The 20,292-nt window shown below is 44.7% G+C and overlaps 1 protein-coding gene across 1 annotated transcript in view; it reads left to right on the forward strand.

Annotated features, from left to right (window-relative positions):
- LOC147707467 (collagen alpha-1(XIX) chain-like) overlaps positions 1-20,292 on the forward strand; it is a 1,668,057-nt gene that overhangs the window by 1,617,463 nt on the left and 30,302 nt on the right. The window contains exons 20-21 of the mRNA XM_086925649.1: positions 9,415-9,459; positions 14,894-14,935. Coding sequence (XP_086781775.1) covers positions 9,415-9,459; positions 14,894-14,935 — 87 coding nt within the window. The remainder of the gene's footprint in view (positions 1-9,414; positions 9,460-14,893; positions 14,936-20,292) is intronic.

The raw sequence follows: 20,292 nt of genomic DNA on the forward strand, positions 1-20,292 counted from the left end.
TTGCAGATGAAGCAGACCGCTGGGAGAGGGCCAGAGGTTCTTTAGAGTCCCTAGTGAGTGAGTCCAACAGTAGTGGTATAGGTATCTTCCAGCCCAGCGTGGTGGAAGAGGCTCAGTGTAGCCCAGCTAGGTCCCAGTATAGTGAGAGGGGTGGAGGGGCTGACTACCTGGCTCTGTGGAGCAGGAGTCAGTGGGAGGCTGAGAGTCCCCAGAGGCCCGAAGCCCTATCTCAGAACCTGGGTGGTTTCTTGAGGGAACACCAGGTTAGGGACCTAGGCTGTCCTGTTAGTACACTTGAGGAGGATCTCCTAGTGTCTAGGGAACCTGGAGCATCTGTAACTAGAGCTCCAGGGGTTCCAGTGTCCGGCAGTGCTACTCCAGGAGGGAGTGCACAGAAGTCCGAAGTGAGGAGTGATTGGGGGATGAGTTTCCCAGTGGATGCACCAGTGGACCAGGGACTAGTCAGTTGGACTAGATCTTCTTGGGGGGACCCAAGTTGCACCACTTCTCTTCTGGGGGATCTTCACGCCCTGTCAGGTGGACAGGGGACGGGAGATCTGCGCCAGACAGACAGTCACACGACACATGGGTCATGTGTCAGCCTCAGGGGGATTGCGTGCGAGTCCCCAGAAGTCCTGGAGTGCCAGGCAATTATTCCGTCAAAGGTTTTAGACCGGAGGTTGGGAGGCCAGGTTCAGGTTCAGCCTGACCTGAAGGGTGGGACGACTGTAACCAGTGTCCTGGCCAGTGCTTCTTCCAGGGGAACCCCTCCAGTTGGGAGGGTGCAGACCTCTGGAAGGGGGTGCAGAGGGTGGGAAAGCCCACCTCTGACCCCGGTACAACCTGGGTGGATAAGCCCTGGGTTGGAGTGGCGTTGTAAGGGTACCCCTCGCAGGAGGAGGAGGAACCCTAGAAGAAGAGGTAGGGGGAGGAGAGCCTTCCCCGAGACTCCTGATCCGCCTGAGGTTGTAGGCCCTAGGCTGGAGAACCAGTGGCAGTCTAGTCCTGTCTTGCAGACAGGAAGAGTGGAGAATGGCTACTATGTACCAGGGGTTACTACCCCCCACTCTGTGAATAGGCAAGGACCGGTGGCACCTGGGTGGCCCAGGGCCTGGTCCTGGCCGCGGACAGCTCGGGAGTACCAGTGGGGTAGCTCAGTTGGTCCAGACAGTGTGTTGAGAAGGAATCCCATGGGTTCACCGTGGCGTAGAACAGGAGGGTGTCCCTGCAGTTGCGGGCCCGCGTCCGTGTTCTATCGCCCCAAGCAGGGAAGTCCATCACAGTGGTGATTGTTCTCCCCTGCGTTTTGGCTGGAAGGGGGTTGTGTTGGACTTGGCCCTTCTGGCAGGTTCACCCCTAGACTTTTTCCTTGTAATGGTGACCTGGTGATGGTGATTTTTGGGTTCTGCGCACTTTCACTGTGTCCCAGTGGAAAGTGCGTGCGCACTCTGAGTGCATGTGATGAGATAGGCCTGCCCTCCCATAGGAATGCATGGGGAATGTATGTGTCCCTGGTAGTTCCTGATGCGTGGGGTATACAGGTTCGAATCTGATATGTGCGAACTCGTGAGAGTGAATGCTTCGCAATGGTGTATGTGGCATGAGTGTGTCTTGTGTACAAATGCCACTTCTAGGAGTTGGCATATTAATGTGAAATATGCCTGGAGCGTGATTGGATGGAGCTGGCTGGCATGCCAGGCTCCAGGAAGTCTGGGTGGGTCTGCCCGGTGGTGAGTGTGAGATTAGCATGAGTGATGTGTGGGAGGAGTGTACCTGTGTCCTGGATGGGCTGGGTTTTCCACACACAATGCTGGCTCCGCCCCCCTGTGGTGTGTCTAACGACCCTAGCCTCCCCAGTGAATGAAAAGGGTGGTTGAGCATTCAAGAGTGCTCCAAAACCAGCTGCGACTGGTTTCTCCCCCACCCTGCACCCTTAGACAAAGGAATGTGGTGTATAAAAATGGGGCTGTGTCCCCACAGATGTTGTTCTCTTCCAGGATCCTGAGGGGGCTGCTGCTGCTGTCGCTGGGCCAGAGGACCGCCACTTGGAGTGTCTCCCTGCCTGGAGACCCAGTGTGCTGGCTCTGGGCCCAGCCTTGCCCCCCTGCCTGTCCTGAGGACCTTTTGCTGGACTTCTGAGCTCCCAAGCGCCTGGAAACGCTTGATTTAACCTCTAGCGCTTACGAGCGCTTTACTTTGCATTTAGCGCTGAGGAGCGCTTTACTGTCGGAAGCCGGAGCCCACCCGGCGTTGGCCCCGCTCCGTGGCGAGTTTGAGCCCCCTGGCAGGTGTCCACCCTGCCGGGGACATTGCCGCATTTCGAGCGCGTGCCCACCGCGCTTTATGGTACTCAGAAGCCGGTGCCCACCCGGCATTGCCCAGGACTTCACCGCCGCAGCCAAGGAGAATCAGAGGAGCAGCCGCTGGCGTCACCCGGGAGCCGCGCTGCCATTGGTTAAGGCCGCGGGGCTCGCCGGGCGACGCGTGCTGCAATTGGCTGCCTGCCCTGAGAAGCAGGAGATCTCCCCGGACCCCGGGAAGCGCCCGCTCCGCACCGGAGCACCGAAGAGGCCCGACCGCGAGGCTTCCCAAGTGAAGGGAGAGCCCCGCAGCCGAGTAAAGGAGTCTTCCAGCCGCCGCCGCAGACAGCCGGTGAGTGTGGCAGAGGAGAGACGGGAGGGGCGCCGGGACACATTGTCGGTGTCCGCCCCCCCCCCCCTCGTAGCGCGAGCTGGCGCTGATTGTTGTTTAGAGCCCCGAGAGGCTCTAGGGCCCTAAGTGCGAGATCGAGTCCCCCGTGAGGGACTCCAACAAGTTGGGCATTCCTTTCTTGCGAGCCCCACGAGGTTCACGGCACCCTTTGCCCTCAGGTGCTACAGTGATAATTCTATGATCTAAAAAGTGCTAAGTTCTAAAAGTGCTGATTCCTGACAGTGGTCCATGAAGCCCTGTCTTGTACATATCCCCTGTAAATTCTGCCCGTGCCTGTTGGCACATTGTAAAGTGTGTGTTTTATCTAATGTGTTTTGATGTAATACAAAGGCTATTTTTACATATAACCTTGTGTGGAGTTTCCTTTGTGGTGGGCCTTGGGTGTTGTTGCTGGGGTGCGCGCGCAAGCACTTAACTCATATCGCCTCCAAGTTTAGCCTTGCTGCTCGCGCCACGTTACCTAGAGGATGAGCAGGGGTTATCTTGGCCTGTAACTCCCTTGCCCTGGCTTGGGAGTGGTGGTCTCTGACTGACTTTGGCGCAAGCCCTGGCCAGCCAGGGATCCCATTTCTAACACATGTACAGTAGTATCCATGACCAATGGGGTCAAAAGCTACACTGAAAGTCACTCAAGAGCCTGTTTCCGATTGAAATGACAATTGGTGGATGATAACAGTTTCAAGTGCCTTTGCACATAATGAAGGCGAGTGATGTGTCTGTAATTTAACTGATTATCTTTGACTCCAGCAGGTTTGTTAAGAAAGGTGTTAACAAATCTCTATCTGAGGTCCTAAGGGAGAGACCCACTGGAAATGGAGGTATTGGTTCAATTGGTAAAAATCGGTCTAAGTGCTGTGGAGCCTAGACTAGTACTACTTTGGCATTGTGTAGGTTTCTAAAGGCAGTGATGATTTTTTGAAAGCCCCAATCTGTTGTTCGCATCAGAATCAGAGACAGGTGCATATTCAAAATGAAGGGTTGCCCCATAGAGGTGTATGAATACAAGGTACCAAGGGTTGTGAAATGATGGTGGTAATGAGTCCTTAAAATGTCAATTTAGTTGTTAAAGAACAACATATGATTATGACAGAGGTCTGATGAGGGAACTAGCGTGCAGATTATGAGCTCAGCAACACCATCTCCGTGGAAAGGTTCTTTAGTTGAATTCAAAGATTCGTCAGTGGAGATTTAGAAGTGCGCTTTTTTTATGCTCTGCGCTATACTCATTTATACATTGTGCAATCAGTTGACGATTCGATTTTTAATTCTGTGTCTGTTTAGAGCTCTCCTGTTTTGTTTTTATTTGTGGAGGTTATTGGTGAAAAAATGTATTGGTTTTCAAGGGGCGTAGACTATGAGTGGAGAAAGGGGCTCCGAGGGACTAAATTCTTTGCTGGAGCATTATCAGTGTACAAGTTGGTTAGGTAATATTAAGTGAAGTAGAGCTGTGTGAGCCCAAGAAGCCAGAGTTAAACCATCAGGGTAAACAGTAGGTTAAGGGTGTGACCTGCCTCATGAATTGGTTCGATAAGTAATCAGATAAAAAAAAGAAAATCCATACCCTAATAACTGTTTTAGATGGTAAGATTCCATTGGATGAAACTGGTCTATGTCACACTGTTTCTCTATACCACATATATTCATTAATGGCCTATTCCCCGGCTACAACCTAAATGTCAATGTTGGTGTAGTAGGGGTTTATTGCAATTATTGCATCAGATATTGTGATGATGCCTGCCTGTGTTTTATAATGTTGGTTAACTGTTATTGGCCTCACAGCCACATGTAATTTGAAAATTAATAAAGAAATCTAAAAAAAAAAAAAGATTCTTTTAGGCAAGAACAAGAAGGTGAAAATAGTAGGTAGCAAGGTCAGTTTTGAGTGTAAGGTACAGACCCCACAGCTAACATAGTGCCACTGTGTCCCACAAAATTGACTCATTTCACAAGCTCGTCCTGTGAAGAGACAATTTTACACAGAGGAACATAAACTGAGCTGGAAACCCCTGTCTAGACCCGGAAGATTATGACTCATTCATAGGTGGGGTGGGGGTGTATGTAGGTGGAAGTGTTTTCCTTCTTTGATTATCACAAACCCTGCCCCATCCAAGGCCACGTCCATTCTCTCACATGGTGCAATGTTTTGATGGTAAATGACAGTATTAAGGCAGGTGAAATCCTTGGCTCCATTGGAGCAAGTGTATTAAGAGCAACCAGAGCAATGGGCCTCTTCTGCCCTAATCTCTTTCTTTAGGAGAAGGAGGCTGATTACTTCTGATACTGATAAGTTGCTCAACGAAGTTTCATTGATCACCTACAATTGAAAAGCATTATTTTTTAGTAATTTTTCACTCATGAAATTGATTAATTTCAAGAGCATTTTCAGGGTATATTCTTAAGCGGGGTGTCTAGAAGGTCGCTATACAGGCTGCATCACTGAAGTTTCAGCATAGTGTGAGGTGGGCTGAGATGAGGAGTTGAGGTGCACTGGCAAGGAAGTGGGAGGGAGCGAAGTGTGTGGGGTGGGGTCAGAGTCAACAGACTAGTGGCAGAGAGGATGGGTCAACAGGTGATGACTGGACACTTACAGTTGCTTTTAACTTGTTGAAGTACTGGTGAAACTTTTAAAGGTTCATATGGTTTGTCGGAATCATTATCCTTTTGTTATTGTAGCTGTTTATGTAAATCAATGAATTATGTGCAGTCAAGTAGACTATGAGTTTCCTACCGCTAAGAATCATCAGTCTTAAGGAGGATGGATAATTTTGAGTGAAAGTCCTTTACAAAGCAGAACGTGCGAAGAACCATTATGAGCCACTCAAAACTTTGCCTCTTGTGAGTTACAGGCCCTCCTCACGCGCAACAATATTAATAAATAGCAAAATGCACTCAGCGCATCTGTTTGTATGATATTTAGAACAGATCAGAAGTTTTTACGATTAAATATAAATGCTGGTAGCCGAGGCTGTTTCAATATTCTGAAATCATGTTAGTCACGTCTGTTAGAATTGGAGCTGCTAGATCACTTTGTTATAAATCAATACATTTCACATACTTAACTTTTTTTCAATTTACTCTCGTAAGTGGTATGTCACTGCTCCATTGTGTTTCCTGGTTCCTCTCTTTTCAATTGTATTTTCAACAGTAGACAACAGTGCTGTAAAAGGACATAAAATGTAAACCAACTGCCAGATTTACGAAAAGACTGGTCACAAAAAGTGGTTGACAATTGTGCACCAGGTTTTTGCGACCAGTCTTTCATTTTGTGATGCAACCTTTGTACTAGTACTATTGAGTTACTCTGCAAAATCTCAAGTTGCAGGCGCATCACAGCACAACCTGCCTCATAAATATCACTAGGCAGGTTACTATTGGGGTCCCCTCTGATTGGCATAAATACAAGGATGGTGGAGCGCTAGCCCACCAACTCTTTCTTTGCATTCAAAAGCAGGAAACAGCTTTTTTAAACAGTCTATTTTGGTGATTTTTTTAAAAATTCCTGTTTGAAAATGCAATAGGAGAACCAGGTGTATGTCCTCTAGACCACTGCCTACTCCCCCCTAGTGTCCCCTGACGGGATTCACAAAGGGAGAGGTGCCCTGAAGAGAAACCTTACTCATTTGCAAATCAATTATTATCTCCAGTGAGGCAGGGCTAGCTGATCAATGATTTGCCACTAGAACTGCAGTCACAAACCATTGATACATCTCATTCCGACTCAGTTAGGTAGGGAATGCCTAACATGTCTTCTCCTAATTTCGAATCAGAATGGATCAAGTTGGAAGGAATTTTCCAACTTGCCAAATGGGTTTGTTAAATAGAAAAAAACGACACTTTGCAGTCCCAAACCCTGTGATTTTGTAAATTGCAAGGTTTGAGATGACAAAATTACTTTGCATGTGTCCCGAAGCTTTCTGCTAGATCGCCACACAGGAAGCATTCTCCATTGTATGTCATATTTAATTCCAATGAATGTTTTATGCACCCAACTAACTTAAAGACGAATCTGGGTACTCAGAGCTGCAATTAGTTAGATTAAATAAAAACATATATATGCTTTGCGCCTTGCGCTAGTTCTAAGCATTTAATTTCCCTGACTGTGAAGTTAGCCTGCCCGTAAACCAGAGTGGGTATTCATTTGGCGCGTGCAACAGTCAGCAAAGTATATTTATACATATATGATGGTCCTTATTGTTAAACCATAGCTATGTGCCTGTGTGCATTCTCTCTCTTGTATCACTTTCGGATCCCTGCATACACCTCTTCACATTATGCATCATAACTCGTTATATTTCGGCATACATGTTTTATTACTTTGTTATTCAGTTTTCCGTTTCAAGCAACCTTATGAAATAAATTGCTCATATGAAAAGCATCCATCGGTCCTACACAGCAATTCATTTTGCAAGTCTCCGTTGTCATTAAACAGTCAACGATGACATACAATTGTTTATAACATCAGACAGGGTGACATCTTGGAAGCTATTCGAAGTATCTCCATATCTTTGAATTTGCTGCTGCAGAGATTCAGCCGTCACAATTCATCTTCAGTAAAAACTGTATACAATGTACCGAACCACTAAACTGTGGAAATGGATTAGTCAATTGTGCAGGAGCAGGACACACCAACAGCCTTTCAGAGGTTCGGGGTTAAAGGATGCTTGCCACACGGAAGGGCTGGATAGGATTTATTACATTATAAATGCTAATAGACTTTAAGGTGGAGGTTTTTACTTGTCAGCGGCCACTGTGGTGCCAGGTGTGCGATTTTATGTGGACGACAATATATAGACATATCCTGGCAGATGCATGTTGTGGCATATAGAGTTTTAACCACTCCTATATGATTTTTGACAAGAACAAACATGTTTTAATTAGTTGTCATAATAATTAAGATGTGAATTTGGCTAGGAGTAGTTTACAGGGCCAGCACAGAGCCGGATTTATATCTAATGTGCTTGGTACATGCTTGTGCATAGTTGCATTTTCTGTCCACCGCAGATCAAACATTTTTGTCGTCAGTCGCTGGCTGAGTTGTACAATTCCCTTTTTTTTTTGGGAAGAGAAGAGATTGAAAGGAAGCGTGTAAAAATAGAGGCCAGATCAGGTTAAAGCTACAATGGTGTTTAGCTCCAAGTAGTGCTGAACTAAAAACATTATTAAAAGACAGGGACAAGGGCATAAGGGTATACGACCAGTGTAAAAATGTTTTTTTTTAATGGTGTAATAATCGTGCTGATTTTCGCCAAGAAAGGTTTGTTACAATGGCTTCCTCTATTAGTATAATTCATTTTCATATACCTTCAATTGATGTACTTTCAATGCCCTTAACAGAAGAATAGTCTAAAAAAAAGGCACAAAAATAGAACTTTGTCGTGTTTGTTGGAAATTGTATAAAATGTAATGTTTTCAATAGCAGTCAGATACTGGGACGGTGGATAAGCCAAAATTACAGAAAAAGAAGTTACAAGACGTGACATTCCAATCCAAATCCCAAATGAGAAAACAAGATTTTTGGCATACACCGACTAGTCCCAGTAAACACTCTGTCCTGCACACCGAAAGGGGCACGATGATGAAATACCTAGAGATGCAATCTGACATGAATAACATGTGAACATATAGAGCAGAAATAGACCCAGTGATTGAACGCGCAACGGGATTAATCAAGAACAAAATATACAAGAGAAGTGCCAACATTTGAACTCCAGAGAATAGATGTCTTTAGAAGAGTGCAAAGGGAAGAGGTTTTAAGGCAATGTAAGGAGACTTTAAATAAATACTATCCAAACGTACCCTGATATTAAATGTTCCTTGTTGCCATGACAGTATGATCAGCACTAGCTAATTTAGAGAGACAAATCCCAATGATAAAACATCAACCTTTATCTAGTCTGCTGTTTATCTTCTGAATTTGTGCATAAAAGATTGAGCAAAAGAGTGTGCCATCAAGCACTGGCCTTTTATATTTACTAATTCCGGATGACACAATCAGGGGCGGCTCCTTCATAATGGCGGAGGAGCATCTTCCCACTGGTCCGATTCAGTCACAGAAAAATGAAATGATAATAAAACCATAATATCATTTTATTTTTCTGTTACTGGCTCTGGCTGGCATGCCTGTGTAGGGTGGGCCAAGCCATGAAAGGGAGGAGTGGTGGGCACTTAAAAGTGTGCAAGTATATTTTACAGGCCGTCGTAGGCCACCCAAACAGACATGCACACTTCTATTTCTTCAACTCAGCTGTGTTCACAGCCGGGTTGGAGAAAAACCGCAGGTTACCGGGCACTGTCTGAGTGGCAGACCAGGTCGCTCAGACCAAACCTGAAGCTGCTTTCACAGCATGGGAGCAGCATCTGGATTGGGTGGGGAGCCTGTGCTTTCCAGTGATTGTGAAAGATAAGAACCGAGGCGGCCGTCGGCATTGGCGGCAGGAACTTGTACGTTTTTTATTAGTATTATTATTTTTCCCCTCATTTCCTGTCCCCATTCCCCCATCCCCGCACTTGTGTTGTGTGGCCGCCACGACTGGACACAATATACATTTCTCTACTGTTCTTTCCTTTGCTGTAGCCTTAAGTTGCAAACATGCATTTACCATATTCCTTTTAATTTTGCACTCTGATAAAATGCAACATAAAACACACCTTTGCATTCTATAAAAAATGTGAATTAAAAAGTCATTGATCTCTTCCTTCTAGGGTCTGGATGGTCTACATGGCATGGCGGGTGAAAAAGGCGAAAAGGTAAAAAACAATTCAAATGTGTTCACTCAAGCTTGACCATGTGTTTAACCACGTTGCCATTTCAGTAGTAGTCAAGATGCCATTAGTGGAGTATAATGTCCTATGTCTACAATATCACAAGAAATCAATATGTACAATAATATCCTAGTATCAGAAAAAATATAATAACAATTTCACAGCAGCATAACAGCTCTAGTATTTTAATATTATCTTACAGTTGGATCTCATGTTCTCATGGCATCATAATTACAACAATGGTCCTCTTGAAGCATCATGAAGCAACTTGTGTGACATTGAAGTCATTTATCAAATTGACTCCAATGTTAATGTTAATGTTATCGCCATTTATAGAGCACACTGTTACCCAGTGGGTGTCCTGGCGCTTAAAGATTGGTGTCTAGACCGAAGCTCAACCAAGCGGGAGTGGACCAGGTTTACAAGGATTGGAACAGCCAGGTTTTTACTGCCTTCCCAAATTCCAGATGGTTAGAAATGTGCCTAATAGGCCGTGGCAACTCATTCCATGCTTTAGAAGCTCCAAGCATAAAGCGTCTGCCTCCCCAGTTAGCTCTTCTAACCAGGACAGACCAGGACCAATTTTGCTTCCGATGATCGCAAAGCTCTCCTCGCCACATACCAGTAAAAGTGTTGTCTAAGATATTGAGTGCTCAGCCCATAAAGAGATTTATGAACTATGCATAGAGCCTTAAAACAGACCCGCTTTTTGACGGGCAGCCAGTGAAGCTTCTTTAGTTCCACTGAGATTGACGCAAATTTGGGTGTTTTAGTCAATAGTCTGACTGCCGCGTTCTGCAGGAGCTGAATTTTTCTTAAAAGGCCCTTTTGTATGTTCAAATACAGGCCGTTGCAATAGTCCAGTTTTGACATGACTAGAGCTGTAACAATGGCCAAAGGGAGAAGAGGGAGGATTTTTTTGCAGGAGCTTATAATAAAGGAGGCAACAGAAACCTCAGCATTAACCTGGCCCTTAAGGCAAAGTTTATTGTCTATATAAACTCCCAGATTTTTTACCTTTGACACTGGTTGAGGAAGAGGACCCAATTCTGCGAGCCACCAACTAGCTGACCAGAAGTTTGCATTGTTGCCGAAGAGGATCACCTCTGTCTTACTTGAGTTGAGTTTCAAAAAATTTTGATTCATCCCCCCACCTACAGCTGATAAGCAGTCCTGAAAACGGGAAGCTGTATCGTGTGGCTTGTCAGGAAGCAGCGACACCGCAATTTGTGTGTCGTCTGTGTATGACGTCAAATTGAACCCAAACAATTCGATCAGAGGTGCCAATTGAGCCACATATACATTGAATAAAGTCGGACTGATCGAGGATCCTTGAGGGACCACACATGGTAGCGAGAAGAGTTTGGATGTATAACTCCCCAAGGCCACCATCTGAACCCTATCGGAGAGAAAGGATTTAAGCAGCCTCCAGGCTGCCCCTTCTACTCCGATCTCATGCAGCCTGTCCATCAGATGCCTGTGATGGACCGTATCAAAGTCCACAGAGAGATCCAACATTATCAATGCAGCATGTCCTCCCTGATCTATACTAACTCTAATCTCATCCGTGGATTTCAAAAGGGAAGATTCCGTACTGTGCCCACCCCGAAACCCATATTGCGTGGGATTGAGGCTATGCGAGGCTTCTAGGAAAGCACTGAGTTGTGTGTTTATGACTTTTTCAAATATTTTGGCCAGTACGGGAAGTCTGGAGATAGGTCTAAAATTATTACAATCCTTTCGATCTAAATTCTGCTTCTTTAAAAGAGGCAATATGGAGGCATTTTTCCAGATCTTAGGGAAATAGCCTACCTCGAACATTGAATTGAATGTTAAATAGGAGGCCACAGGTTGCGCGGCTAATTTAAGGGTGGATAAAGGAAATGGATCCAAAGGAGAGCCAGAGTTAGCCGACGTGATCATTTTGGAGGTTTCCAGAACTGAAACTGGAAGGAATTTATTGAGAATAACGTTATCATGAGCTGGTGAGGAGATATAGGAACTAACAGAAGGCTGGTGCTTAGTTGTAGCACTTTCCAGCGAAACAAAGATGGTATTCACATTGTTATAAAATAATTCCGGAATGTCGTCACTCAGCTTTTGGCTAGCCTCTATAAGAGGTGGGGCAGGATAGGCCAATTTGGTTACAGTTTAAATAATTCCTTCGTCAAGTTTTTAGCCTCCTTGATCTGATCTGCAAAATATTCTTGTTTAGTTTTTTCTGGTAGAAGTTTGTATTTTGCCAGGGTCTGCTCATATTCTGCTCGGCTGAAGCCGAATAATCCTGTCTCCACACTCTTTCCGATCTTTTACAGACCGATTTTATGTCCCTGAGATCTTGGGAATACCACGGGGCCGAGGGGTCTAGTAAAGTGTCTGAGTTTATATGGAGATAAACTGTCCCCATCAGAAATAAGCCAGTTGTTATAATTTAAAGTTGCCTGGTCAAGATCTAAGGATTTTAATATATTATACTGTAGCAACAAACGTAATAATCGTAATAATCTAGTGACATCAGACAATATGTTGTGTGGAAAGGGCTTTCCATGGGTAGTGCGTGAGCATTGCAATGCAACTTCCCATGGGTTTTAAAACAAATCCCTGTGGAACTGTACATGGGTATTTACACCAAAATCCTTCACTTCTCTGTGGCAGTCGTAATGTGAGGAAATGTTTTAATTTCTCCCTCTTTGTATGTGTGCTGAATTATGTCGCTCATATACAAAGAGGAAATGCCTTCAGGCATAGGTTTTGTGCAGCAAGGGTCTCCTTTCTGCACAAAAACTATACAAAGAACAGTGCAGGCACAATTTCACTCCTGCACAAAGGTGCCTGCATTGACACATGGCAGACACAAGTACACCAGCACAGGGAAAGAAAACGAACTGTGCCATTTCTAAGTAAATATGGTGCAGTTTTGCTATAGTCGATAAATGCATCACAGTGTAACAACTTTATTTGCTGAGCTGTGTTGCATGAACTCTTTGTGAGTATGCCCCCTAACTTCTTGTCTCAACTGCTTCCCCCAAAAGTGTAGGAAGAAGCCTACAAAGATTCCCTACCCCAAAAAGAAAATAAATCCGTAATAGGAGCTACTCTTCACTGTCTGACTCAGGTTTTGGAATGTTATTCAACCACGAATTCAACCCCCAGTTCCAGCCAGTTCCCCTTACTCTAACTTGAAAGACAGACAATGAGACAGCTATATCATACAGTAGTCTGGCAGCAAACATTTTAAACAAAAAACACACTGTGAACGATGCTCAGCCATTGCCGCTCTCCCAGAAGACCAAGGCATACTTGCTCTATTAACCAGTCCCTTGAATGCATCTAACAATTGTCAGTTTGTTCCAAATATCAACCAATCTGCTGCACTTCTCCCAGAAGTTGGGATTAAGCTATGGTCTTGCTATTTTGCATCCATGTTTGTTGATCTCTCTGCAGAATGTGCCTATCTAGAGACGAGGAGACACTGAGAAAATCACACCTGTAGCCTCTGCCCATCAAATACATCTCACAAGAGATGGAGGAGAGCTATTGATTGATAGGTAAATGGTGAAAGGGTTATCCCTTTGGTGGTGCTTGGTGAGCAGATCCCCTGAATCAGCATAAATGTTCTTGTGCCCACTTCCTTGCCCTTACAAGCAATCACCGACCTTCACCTGAAATGACCAAGCATTACTTTTACCAGTCTGGGTGCTTCGGCAGTGTTCTCAAGCCACACATGGTATCCTATCTGACGCTGATGCTTTGTTGCCGCATTTCACTGACCCCTGAATACAGAACTTGGTGGCAAGAATGCAAAAGTCCATGCATGATATTTACACATTCAAATCCAGATTGAAATGTCTTGTTTGGTTGCCAGAATCTTAACACTCCCTTCGCCTTGAAGAACTCACTAGGGAACCAGGATCATTAAATCTGTGTGTCTATGACTACAGATCTAAAATTCCAAAGTTGTAGCAATTATTTGCATAAGTGAGCTCCTGACAATCTCAAAGGAACAACTGCAATGCACTTTGCCATTGGAAGTAGTCAAAATGCCATTTTTTGTTTTTGGGTCACTTACCACTAACAGAACTCATCTTTATCTTGCACCCTACAATCCCACACACTAGAAATATGTGGCTATGTGTAAGTCTTGTTACATCAGCCTTGTAGTGCTCTGTGATTCAGGACTCCAAAACACAATATTAGTAATCCCCTAGAGGACCACAATTCTTTGAGCACAACAAATACGATTTGAGATCAATAACGTTTTATTCCACTTTGATATGTCTATTGTGCTTTGGCTTATTCCTCATAATACTTCAAAAACAAAGCTACATTTTGGGAAGAGCTCAAGGTGTAGACCCAAACTGAGCCATCAGTAAATCACAGGAGTTATAATAGTGCAGTACTTGGTGACATGACAAGTCTGTATGGATGGATGAGGAGTTAAAAGGTGATACTTTTCCTAATCTGATTCATATCATTTTTGTGGGACCCATTCGGGATGCTTTAGCTTTATCGTTGCGCTGGCAACCTGCTGATTTCCTTGTCTCACAACTTAAAAAGTAAGCCCTAGCTGCAGATAGGTGCGTAGACAACAGAGTGAATCAAAGTGATATGGTGAGGACATACAAACAGATAAGAGAACCACTCATAGCACCATATATCACGACATATTGAATGGGCTAAAAAACATAGACGTGGTGTCCAACTCCACCTTGGATTGGTTTAGTTCTTTTAAAGGTCAGATTTGTACCCAGATTGTCAATAATGGTAGTAAAGCACCTCCAGTGAAATTGTCATGTGGGATCCTTCAGGGCCTCTCCTTATCACCAGTGTCTCTTAACTCATAAGTGAAGCACCTGCATGACCAATTGCTATCAAGGAGGGTGGAGTTTTACGTATACCTAGATAACACACAACTACATCCGCCTCTGGAAATATTGTTTAATATACGAGCCCCCCCACACACACATAAACACACTTGAATAAGATTTGAAAGAATTTCACACACAAGATGAAAGATAGTGAGCTCGCTCTGAATACCTACAGAGCATAGTTAAGGTTGGTAGGAATAAAATCAATAAAAGAGTCTGTTCTGTGAAATCCCTATGTGTTGTTCTGGATGATTAGCAACCCATGAAGAAACACGTACATCACTTAACCAGCTCATGTGGGTTTTATATTCGCACTCTGGCAAATTATCTCCTTTTGTGGGGTTGACCATAACGTGGCATCCACAGCAGAGCTCTATGGAAAAAGTCATAGGCTGACCTATCCGTTAAACACTTTATTCTTCTGATGTAAAAAGTAGGCGCCACGGGGCAGCGTAATAGTAATAACGTTTATTACAGCGCTTTGAGACTTATACGCTGCTAAGCAACATGTCATTATTATAACAATGTTCGCTTTGCTTGTGTTTTTTTAGGGAGAAGTTGGCCCCCCAGGACTTCCTGGCCTTCCTGGATTGGTATTTTTGCTCACTTTATTTAATTTGTTAAGTTTCTGGTGTGTGCAGTGTAAATGTAAATGCACATTTTTCAGAAAACCTAGCCTGGCATTTTAACCTGCATTATGTGGATCCTGGAGTACATTTTGTTCTCTTTACACCTTATTGATTTCCCTGGCAGGAACATCTTCCTACTCCGTGCGCTGGACATATTGCCTAATAAGACCTGCTTCTTGAACGTTTGCCTCCCGTTTGTGCGGCCGCCTTTGTGTGTGCGGTTGGTTAAAAGCGCCAGCCCTCACATTACTGAGCCATTAGCAGGGATTAGAAACTGCTTGTTGAAAGAAATAGCGTGTGTTCCTGTAAGGGGAAGAAATCGGCACCACAGTACACTGGCTTGTCTGCAATACACCAAGGCCCATATTTGTACATTTTTTAAGCAGCACAACATAGCAAGCCACTTTGCTCCGCTGCCTGAAAGGGAAAGGGAAGGAATGTGGCGTATTTAACATTATGTGGCGCATTCTTGTCCTTTACTACCGCTGGCACACTTTTGGTTGCCTAGCGCCAGTGCAGACACCCTCGCGTCATGGTGCAATGGTGCCTGCGTTGTAGGCTAGATTGTTCTTGTGCAGGAAGGGGCACCTTCCAGCACTAAAACAATCCTCAGAGGCATTTTCCTCTTTCTAAGTGTCCTGCAGCACACAACGAGAGGAACAAACAAGTAGAAAAAATATATTTTTTCTTGTTACATTTTACCAGGGAAAGCGTAGCATTTTGATGCATTCCCAAGTGTACCACTAATGGTGAGTCTGTGAATGTGCCAAAATCCATGGGTGGATTCGTGGGGACACCCACGCTCGACCCATGGGACGCCTCCCTGCCGTAGAGTAATGCAAGGAAGCAATTTGCACTGCCTTGCTATTCCAGATTAATCAAACCATGCAGAGCCATGAAAGGATGCCTTGCGTGACCTGATAAATCTCACTTAGGTTTTGTGTCACCTTTGCATGGCGAAAGGGAGACTCAAAACCTTCATAAATCTAGACCCACATGTGATGTAGGCACAAAGGAGTTGATGAATGAAGATAGTATGCTGTTCATAGCACTGGCACCTCTTAGTGCCATGTTTAAAAATGAATGAAGAAAAAATAAAGGTGCTGCTAATGGATTTCATTATGACACAAAAATGTTAGGACAATATAAGCCTGCCTTATTCCTGTTGTAAAAATCTGCCACTAAAAGCAAAGTCTTACTAGAAGGGTAAGAATTTAGACCCCCATTACAACTTTTTTTATAACATCTTTTTATTAAGGTTACAGCAATCTGGTCATATGGACATACATCACAGTAATCGTAAGCATCATTAACAATGAAGACATTGCGGTCACGTTGCCAACAATTCCACTATCAGACTTCTGATACACACCCATCCTGGGTACAACTGGAACATTTCATCCAGGAATGGAGACTTCAGTAGACATTGTAATTGGGGCGGTGCAAGGATTCCCTCTGAAAACATTCCATTTGCCCCAGACCCTCTCCCATTTCCCTGGGCCTCTCCTGCTTATATTCCACCTTCTCCAACACCATTCATCAGTCCATGTCCCTTTTCCAGTCTCTGAGAAGTGGTGTGGACCCTGCCCTTCATAAGCAAGTTATATTATGTTGAGCAACTATTATGCCCAAAAACATCCAAATTTGTTCTGTACGAACCGGGTTGGTAGCATCCCACACATTAAAAATGCACCATTTAGCTGAGAGTGGCAAATAGATACTACATACATCACTCATGCATGCCAGTAGAGATTCCCTGAAGGGCTGGATTACTGGACTATCCCAGATGATGTGAATAAAGAAACCCTCTTGACCACATTGCCTACGACAAAGCAGATCCAATCCCCTGCCCATTTTTACCATCTAATTGTGTGATAGTTAAGATCTATGAAGTATTTTAAGCAGGCACCAGTCTGAAGCGTGCCCTAGTGGGTACCTCCATAGGCGAGGCCAGAGTCTCCGGCCAACCCTCATCAGTTATAACTCCCAGATCAGCCTCCCAGTGGTTCAGCAGGTAAAAAGTGCTTCTGTAAAGTTATTTATCAGTTTTCAATAAGTGAGGGAGGTCGCCTTTCGGATTATGTGTTCTTCTAACAGTCTATCTTCTAATGGTGACGATTCCGGGAGAGCCTCCCCCTGGGGGATTAACACATGTTGTACTTGTAGGTAATGGAAGGTTTCAGCAGTTGCTATGCTGTGGTCCCTCTATAAGTCAGAGAATGAGGCCATCACCCATTAGATCAGAGATCCCCCACCCTGGAGAGTCCTATAAGATCCCACTAATCAAAGCCGGGACATGTTTTCTGCGTGCCCAACATCAGAATCACAATCAGAATCCCACAACTAGGTGACCTGGGTAATTCAGCCTCCTCAACCCAGTTTTTAAAGTGTTGTGTGTGAAAGTAGTACAGTGAGTGTTGTTGGTCCTGTGAGGGTTAGACGCTTCGGGTTTGTGTACAGTGTCTACAAGTACCTCCCCAGCTGTAAGACATGACGGTCCAAGCAATACGCTGGTTCATCGACAAGCTGGTGAACCCATTGATTAATAACCGGCAGTTGCGCCACCCAATGATATGTCTGAATATCTTGCAGGGCTATCCCTTAGCCATACCAACTCTGTCAATTCAAGTCGGGAGATTCTTGGGGTCTTTCATCCCACAGCAGAGTTCTAACCTCAATTTCTATAGTTTTAAAGTAAGTTGGAGGAACAGGGAACAGCATGGTTTACAAAACATACAGAAGATGTTACAACACCATCATCTTGAACAATGTTGCTCTTCCAAGTATGGAGAGCGGCAGTGAGCTCCAATGCTGAGCATCGCTTTTAAGTTGTGTCAGTAGTCCTTGAAGATTTCTGGGAACAAATAAGTCAGGATCAGTGGTAACATAAATGTCAAGGTAGCGGAAACTGTCTAGAATTTGCGCCTTACACCCAGGTGGCAAGCAAGGCACCTGTCTACCCAATGTACACCCACTGTGGATTTGGACCAGTTAATGGTATTACCGGGGTATCTACCAAGTTGGTGAATATGTCCAATATTCCCTGAATGGAGGACTGAGGAGACACAGTGTATAGCTGAACATCATTGGCTTAGAGCAGAGGTCTTCCAACTTTTGGATGCCGAGACCCCCCCTGTCAACATTTTGAGGCGTAAGGACTCCCTCCCGACAAACATTTCTAAACCTGTAGGCAGGGCTACTAGAATTATGAGGCAAGTGAGGACCAAACTACGCGACAGGCTTGACTAAATTGTGTGGGAAGAAAATGTAAGTGATGTTATGTGATGCCGCGTATTTTGGGATAGCATTGATTCATTTTGACATTTTTTACACACAGTAATACTGAGGAAATATTTCACCCCATCAGTACCCGTTTATAACCAAAATACAGCAATTAACATCAGAAAGATTTCTAGCCAACCTTTGAGAAGGGCCTTCCACGCCGCAGGAATACGTGCTGCCACATTAGAAGCTCACGTGGCCCTGGCCAGGATAGGCAGGGGTCCCCTAAAAACCTGGCGGTTTTGTGCAGAGTTAAGAGGTTTACCCATGCAGCTTTCCTCTCACCCCCTCCCTTCCATCCCTCTCTCCTCTCCTAACCCCGGATCCTTCTCTGACTTTGTAGGCCATTTTCTTTCACCCCTTTTTACAACGTCTGAACTCTCCCCATTCAACCTCTCACTTTAACAATGCACCTCATCTTTCTATAGCACCTTTCTGACAAGCATTTCATTTTTTTATAGCGCTACTCATAGTTTACTCACACTCAGTTCTGTGATCTGCATGGTACACGTTCTTTGTAGCAGGCACATTAACCCTCTGCACACTGTGTGGGTGACAAGAGTGCCCATGTGAGTGCACGGTGAGCGATGCAACAGTGCGAGAGTAGGGTAAGAGAAGTGACTGCAGGGTGAGTGAAGTGGTGGATGAATTTGGGTGCGGATGCAAGTTCAGAATGGGACGAACAAATGTATGATTACTGATGGGCTTGTTGGAGTGAGTTGCTTATTGAGCAGTGAGGGTTCAGGTGAGTGAAGTGTCACATGAGTGCAGGATGAGTAGTGAACTCGTGTGACTGCAGGGTGAGGTATAGGGTGAAATGCGCAAGTGCATTGTGAGTGCAGAGTGATCACTGTGAGTGCAGGGTGAGCAGGTGAATGGTGTGAGTGCATGGTGATCAGTGTGAGTGCATTGTGATTACTGTGAGTGCAGGGTGAATGGTGTGAGTGCATGGTGATCAGTGTGAGTGCACAGTGAGTGTGAAAGTGAAGGGCGAGAATGAGGAGCGAGTTGTCTAAAATGCAGGGTTCAATTCGTACACTTGAAGTAACTCAGCATGTTCTTGACGGCAGCGTAGGGTTTAAGATTTAAGTTAAACTACTGCGGCATTAATCGGGGATCGAGGGAGGAGGAAATAAATAATGTGCTGATCCTGCAACAAACTTACAGTCCTATGGTTAGGGTTGCCAGCAGATTATTTTGATGGCCCAGTCGGTACAAAAATAAGCAGACACCTAAAGCTGTATTTTAAGCACTTATCTGTGCATACTTCGAACAACAAATATAAATGGAAAGCACTTTTAATTGTGTTCTAGGGCTGCCTCAATGATCCCTGACTGACAAAGAGAAAAAAGACAGAAAAGTCACATAACTAATGCATACATACTTTTGTATTTAAAAGTCTATTAAGTGTCAAGAGGAGATCTTTGCAGGCTCTTTAAACAAAACAGGCAGGCATTTTTCTTTTGGCAAACCCTACTTTATATTCCTTTTCATTAAATACATTTTTACACTACAGCAGTAATTGTAAAATACAAATGTAAGGAACAGGAACAGTGGGGGCCCAGGGGGTACTGAAACCAGGAAAAAAACAAAGCCTCTGTAATCAGTTTACAAAGGCATGTAATTATGCAAATGGTATTTAAAGACCTGTGAAAAACTCGGGCGTGTTGGAGATGACTCCAGACACTGCCCAGCCCAGCCCACAGCTCGAGTTACACTGCAGCAGCAGCCGGGCTGAGAGACACGACGAGGGAGGAGGGGGGCTGAAGCCCTTGGGCCTGGGAAGAAGTATGATTTTGAAGGCGCGACCCCCTTTGCATCGCTCCACGGCCCCCCTGGGGGTCACGCCCCACAGTTTGAAGACCCCTGGCTTAGAGAGATATCCTATTCTCCCATTCCTCCATCCAGTGCAGTTCACAGATCAATAAATCTCCCTGAACCAGGCTGCAAAGGCTGAACAATGAAAGCAGAAATAAGCGGTGATATAGGGCAAACCTGTCTAGTTTAATGCTGGAGGGGGAATACACAGGATATCCTCT

Source organism: Lissotriton vulgaris, chromosome 6 (genome assembly GCF_964263255.1).
Source record: "Lissotriton vulgaris chromosome 6, aLisVul1.2, whole genome shotgun sequence".
Classification (NCBI taxonomy): domain Eukaryota; kingdom Metazoa; phylum Chordata; class Amphibia; order Caudata; family Salamandridae; genus Lissotriton; species Lissotriton vulgaris.